General features: G+C 32.0%; 1 protein-coding gene across 2 annotated transcripts in view; it reads right to left on the bottom strand.

Annotated features, from left to right (window-relative positions):
* The window catches only part of LOC144957518 (lipopolysaccharide-induced tumor necrosis factor-alpha factor homolog), a 33,676-nt gene extending 27,879 nt beyond the window's left edge, over positions 1–5,797 (bottom strand). The window contains exons 1-2 of one of the 2 annotated variants that reach the window (XM_078888848.1): positions 5,582–5,797; positions 3,467–3,619 (exon numbers count right to left, since the gene is read on the bottom strand). In XM_078888848.1, coding sequence (XP_078744974.1) covers positions 3,467–3,600 — 134 coding nt within the window. In that variant the 5' untranslated portion in view covers positions 3,601–3,619; positions 5,582–5,797. Of the gene's footprint in view, positions 1–3,466; positions 3,620–4,969; positions 5,150–5,581 lie in introns of those variants that run through there. The other variant, XM_078888847.1, reaches the window with a different exon arrangement.
* Positions 5,798–6,988: the final 1,191 nt, after the last annotated feature.

The raw sequence follows: 6,988 nt of genomic DNA, 5'->3' as shown, positions 1-6,988 counted from the left end.
TCTGCATCATCAAACGCAAATACATTTTTATTTCTAAGAATTACCTCTGTCACTGGCTTTTTACATTCATCATTCACTATAATTTGTTTGATGAATTCCTCATCCGACTTAACTTCGGTTTTTGGGTTTAATCGAGGATAATCAATAGCGTTAACCACGCTCGCCTCTTGTATTCTTCCAATGATACAACCTCTTTTCAACCGAACATATTTATTTGATAGATTTATTAGCTGTAGAGGAAATGTTCGTTTTTTATTCAATCTAATTATTGATGAGCTTATTTTAATTTCTGACTGTTCACTTATAAATCCCCTGTCTAACTCTATAATTTCATAACTTTTCTCCTCATCAAAATATGGATTTTTCTTTATCCTTGCCTCTACTAGATACACAGTTTTCGGTTTTATCTCTATGGTCTTTGTTAAACGAGATACTGCTGACACGTGAATATTATTTTCTAACGGGACATAGGCATTCTGTATTCTCATTTTCCCTAAATCAAAATATAATCTAACACCATTTTTAACTAAAAAGTCCCTACCAAGGATTATACTCCTATTCAAATCTGAAACTACAATAAAGCTGTGTTTTAACCTAATGCCAGCTATTTTAAAATCTAATTCTACTTCACCTAAAACATTTAGATTAGAACCATTTGCAGAACACAATGTTATGCGTTTTCTTTTTAATGGTGTTTTACACTTAAGGCTGTTATAAACTCGCTGATTAATTATACTTAATTCTGATCCCGTATCTACAAGCGCTTTTATTTGTGTTTGTTGTATTTTAATTAGACACGAATTTGGATTATTTGAAACATTTAAACTATAGACTGAATATGAGAATTATTTTGTCTCCTCAAAGCGGTTTCGTTCTTTGAAGAGTTTTCTAGTTTTTTGTGTTTGATTTATTAAGTGTTCTAAAAGTTCTGTTGAATTCACGAAAACTTTGTCGGTTCGGCCTATCCCATTCGTTATCTCGATTCGGCCTATCCCATTCGTTATCTCGATTCGGCTTACTCCAGTCCTTATTCCGATCGAAATTACTACTGAAATCTCTACGTCGATTATAATTACTGTAGCCACTTTGTGAATTTGAATTCATCCAATTACCCCTTTGAGCACTTTTCAAACTTCGGCAATCCCTTTGGATGTGTCCTAGCTTGTTACAAAAGTAACATTGTATAGTCTGATTTCTATTTCTTGTGTCATTAGTCACTAGATTAATCTCCCTTCTTCTGCAGTTAACAGCTAGATGTCCCTGCCTGCCGCATATTGTGCATACTTTATTTTTTGTTCTCATATATTGGACTTCCATGTCCTCTTCTTTACGAACATTAGAAGAAAATCGAGAAACAAATCTTCTTCTTAAATTTTGCTCCCCTATAGCTATTTTCAAAGCTGCATCTAACGTTTGTGGACTTTCTCTCAATATCCTAAATTTCATTCCATCATCTAACAGTCCAACTACAAAATAACTTTCTAACTGTCTCTCCACAAGAGTTTTAGTTTCCGCTAAATCCATTCTAACATCTGCAAATGCCTCTGATGCGAGATTAAGCAATCTTTGATTGAATGCAGTAATTGTCTCACCGGGCTTTTGTTTAATCTGCCTTAACAGATTTGTTGCTTGCTCTGGACTCGTAATATTTGAAAAATGAACAGCTAACTCAGCTTTCAAAGCATTCCAAGTCTGTATATTATTTGAATTATCCTTTTGCCAGTGAACAATAAAATCACTGACAGGCCCCTTTGCCGTCATTAACGCAATTTTTATCTGGTTTGCATCGCTATAATTGTTGAGCAAGCTATATTTTTCTACACTCTTAATCCATTCCGCAAATTTGTGGGAAGCCCCATCAAAGGGTTCTATCAAGTGACCTACTCCTTGATTTGAGATAGAACTCGACAATTGATCTAGTGTTAATTGTAAATTTTGTACTATTGTTGCTGCATCAATTACCGGATTTTCTGCCATTTTTGTTTGTTTGTTTCTTGCTTAATATCTCTCTTAATTAATTTGTTTGTTTCTTGCTTAATATCTCTCTTAATTAATTCCTTTTATAGTGCCTACTTCTATTATGTTTTCCCCAGGAATAAAAACTTTGTCTCCTACTCCTATAACTCCTGACTTAGCTTCAAATGATAACTCCCAAGTTCCCTCAAATACAAAAATATAATCTTCGTCTAAATTTTCGGCATAACCTATACTTTTATAATTTTTTGATCTTAATTTATTTTCCCTTATCTTTAATTGCGGCAGTTGTTCTGGTTTCATTATACTAATATAAAATTATTCAAAATTTTAGCCAACTTCGTTAATTTAAAACATCTTCACAAGAACACATCCTGGTCACGGCACCAAATAAGATATATATATGTGGCGTAGTGCGCACATACATAAAGGCTAGTGATCTAAATTTAGTGGTTTTATTTGTTCTTATAAAAATGTAACTCACATCTTCGATATAGTTTCTTTATTTCAGCAAAAATAATGCTAAGTCCAAAAAATGTATAGTCAATGGTGGTGAGCACCAAAGTTAAGACATGCAGCTCATCTCAAATGCAGAATAATAGAATGACCTATAGAATAGAAACACCCTGTTTTTAACCCTTTCGTAAACTGTCCCACAATTCCTTTTGACCACTCCTACTGATCTTTGACATCCCAAATTAATATCCAAAACCTGCCTCTTTCAAGTAATAGCGAATCATGCTCAACTTGTATGTTAAAAATAACAAGAATTTTCTCGAACATTACTATCAAACCCCGCCTCTTATGACATAAAAGTACTTTGATAAATGACGCATCTTATGCATAATAACCAAAAATAGCGTCAACCTGTTACTGATTAATGTTAAACCCCGCCTTTTATGATATAATATTATTTTGGTACTCACACCCAAATAACAAAAATCCATTACAATATGTTGTCTTCATTACCATATGCCAATTGAGACTAATCAACGAAAGTAATTTTCTACTACTTAACACAACGACAAGTCCTTCACTTGAAACATAAAACTGTCCTAAACTCATTTAGTATTTACCATATTTCCAGTGAAATCCTAGCGTCGTTAACTTTGCTTGAATATTAATCATGTTTAATGAACAACAACCGACCGTGTTTTATGATCGTGTTTTTCTCAAAACTCCTGAGTAAATTTCTTGCATAAGCTTACTCTCTTACATTATTATTATTATTATTATTATTATTATTATTATTATTATTATTATTATTATTATTATTAGTATTATTATATTAGTATTATTATTATTATTATTATTATCATCATCATCATTGAAATGTACAGAGTACATTGAGTTGATTTCCATACAAATTATAAGAAAAAATTGAACCACACAAGATGTCCCCATGTCAAATTCATTATTCTGCAACCTGTTCGGGTTGTCGTAATACCAGATTGAAACGAAAGGTCACATTTAGTTACTTATATTTCCTCACCTTTGAGTAATATAGATAGGCTGAGTGGTTACAACTACTTGACCATATGGTGGTGGTTGAGGCGGTAGCGTAGGGTCTTGGTACGCGGCCTGTTTTGGAGGTTCCTGTATATCGGCTGGCTTTACTGGTGACATTTTCGTCTCCTGTTATCGTCTGCATGGTTGGAATAATAATAATAATAATAATAATAATAATAATAATAATAATAATAATAATAATAATAATAATAATAATAATAATAATAATAATAATAATAATAATAATAATAATAATAATAATAATAATAATAATAATAATAATAATAATAATAATAATAATAATAATAATAATAATAATAATAAGAATAATAATAATAATAAGAAGAAGAAGAAGAAGAAGAAGAAGAAGAAGAAGAAGAAGAAGAAGAAGAAGAAGAAGAAGAAGAAGAAGAAGAAGAAAACACTTTCCAAAATATCTGGCAGACCCAGCTACCCAATCACTGATGGGTAAACAGGGGAGGGGGGGGGAGGTCAGACAAAATCTGACTTCACCCAGGATCGATGTCTGTCCCTTGTTTGTGAAGCGACCCTTTATGGGACGAATGACAACATTCAACCAGATAGCATCTTTCATTCCATTTATGTCTTTATGACTTTTTCCACGGATCACAACTAATTGCACTTATTTACAGGTCTGATCACCGAACGCACTAATGGACTTGATTTACCATTATTATATAATGAACAATATTTTGTGCTGGTTTGAGAATATTTCCATTACAACAATGAGTCCATCACACTTTGGGTTCTCAGACCTGTATATAAATAAGTACGACGTTGGTTTGACAATATTTCCATTACAACAATGAGTCCATCACACTTTGGGTTCTCAGACCTGTATATAAATAAGTACGACGTTGGTTTGACAATATTTCCATTACAACAATGGAGCTAGAACAATTTTGATTATCAGACTTGCAAATGAGTGACATATTGCTGTAAGAATATGTCCATTCCAACAGTGAAGCCATCAACATTTATTTCGGTTATGTATTATTACACGACGGATTTGCAAAATTTTGGTCTCGATTTTACACTTCTGTAATGAATAATAAACACAAATGAATATAGCAGCTTCTTAAAAAAAAGAACAAAATACCAACAACACACCGAACGTTTCGGGCTCAAAACCCTTCTTCATTCAGCAACAAAAACAATAAAGACATAAATACATTAGTAAATTCCAGACAGACGACTGAGAAATCTTGGAATCTGGAATTTAGTCATGTATTTATGTCCTTATTGTTTTTTGTTGTTGGCTGAAGAAGGGTTTTGAGCCCGAAACGTTCCATGTTTAGTATTTTGTTCCTTTTTTAAAGCTGTTATATTTATTTTTTGTTTATTACTTTTTACAGTCCACAGCTTCTATCTAGCAACTTTGACTTTTGTTGTAATGAAATATATTTTGCGCTCGTTTGAGATTTACTCCATAAAAATGTGCATAAAACATTTTGGGTTAACAAACCTGAAAATTAGTGCAAGTCAGTAATTAGACTTTTATGGATTACACGTCGGTTCACAGATGATGTAAACAAAATCTAGAAATACTCCAATCACAGATTTCGCCATACACATTTATATCAAACCAGGATATTCATGGCGTTGTGTAGTTTTTGTTTGACCAGTGACATGGGAAGATCAAACAATCGGCCAAGTATTGATTAGCACACATGACCCCACCCTCTATCAAAGGTACCTTGGGGTCACAGAATGGTCAGTAGTGACCACTGGACTGGACTGTGTTGCAATTTGTCACGCTAGACGGAACACGTTCTCCGGGATTTGTAATTCTGGGTAACTCGTTAATCTCCTCCAATATTTCTATTCTTAGTTCGTATTCAGGCACATACAGTATTTGTTTATAGACGACTTTCATCAATATCATTTTCAATCATTATATATTTATAATAAATTAACAACTAAATGACCAAATTAATAGATAAATAAATGAATAGTTGGATCAAAACACCAATTTATAATTTACATAAATAATTAGAAAGCTAAATAAATAGACACATAATACGCCTCTCTCTTACTAACATAATATCGTCACCGTACTCTTGTGTCAAATTCTTACCTTGCCTGAAACTGTAACGTCGTCATCTCAGTCGAATGTAGAAAGTTATAATAGCCTTACATGCGTCTAGTCCCACATGTTAAGCGATGCTGTTCGATGTGGACCCTTTCTAAATCTCTTTGAGTACATGTAGTGGATATTGCCCCATATCATAGCACATATTTTGTGGTTTTGTGATACAGTAATTTTTTTACTGTAAGCTTATATTTCGAAATAAAAGACTGAAGTCGAGTATAATATGAAATTGAGAAATATTAAAAGAATTTTATTCCTACTTTGTATTTATGTTTTACATTTGGTTACTATTATTTTATTATTATTATTATTATTATTATTATTATTATTAATATTATTATTATTATTATTATTATTATTATTATTATTATTATTATTATTATAATTATTATTATTATTATTATTATTATTATTATTAATTATATCATCACATTATTATTATTATTATTATTATTATTATTATTATTATTATTATTATTATTATTATTATAATTATTATATTTATTATTATCATTAACATTGTCAGTGTTATTATCATTAAATCTTCATCATCATCATCATCATCATCATCATCATAATCATCATCATAATCATCATCATCCTCCTCCTCATCATCATCATCATCATCATCATCAGCATCATCATCATCATCTTAATCAACAACATTATTTCAATCCTTATTAGCGCAAAGCCAGACAGATCCCTCGTCCCTTAGGCATGGGGATATTTGTGAAACGTATCGGTCATGTTGTATTTCTGTGTGTGTGTTTGTGTGTGTGTGTATGTGTGTGTGCGTGTGTGTGTGTATGTGTCTAATCTTCCATACCGTCCACACAGCACTTTGGACTGACAGTTAAGAATTTACACAAGAGACTGTGATTGACACTACACCAACAATACAACACAGCAATACTTCCACACATAAAAAATCATTTTTTTACTATATGAAAAAAACTTTTGGCCATCTTCTTTAAAACTTCAAATATCAATAAACTAAAAACAACTTCCACTTGAAAAATCTTAAATTATGAGTATTGTCCCTGTAGGAACAGCATATAAACGGTAAACAAAGAGTTAAAATCTAAAACAAAACACAGTGTAATTTCAAAGCCGTTGTACCAGATCGATACCTTCTTTAAAGTCAATTCGAATACAAACGATGTAGTCCAGTATCGATTTTGTTTCACCTTCAAATGCCGGGTGTCACCGTCATCAAGGAGCCTTTTTAAACGCGACATTCTTCCTAATGGAACGCCATCGCGTTGAAGTAGATATTGTAGCTCTGGGCTACGCCACTTGACTCGCTATTATTATTATCATTGTCTTTTTTCTGTCATTCATGACACAATTCGGCGTTTTCAAAAAATGTATGATTGACATTAAGTACTGGAA

This window comes from Berghia stephanieae, chromosome 12 (assembly GCF_034508935.2).
Source record: "Berghia stephanieae isolate SIO BIC M18660-M18661 chromosome 12, UCSD_Bste_1.3, whole genome shotgun sequence".
NCBI classification, from domain to species: domain Eukaryota; kingdom Metazoa; phylum Mollusca; class Gastropoda; order Nudibranchia; family Aeolidiidae; genus Berghia; species Berghia stephanieae.
The sequence above is the reverse complement of the archived record's forward strand: the minus strand, read 5'-3'. Positions and strand labels throughout refer to the sequence as shown.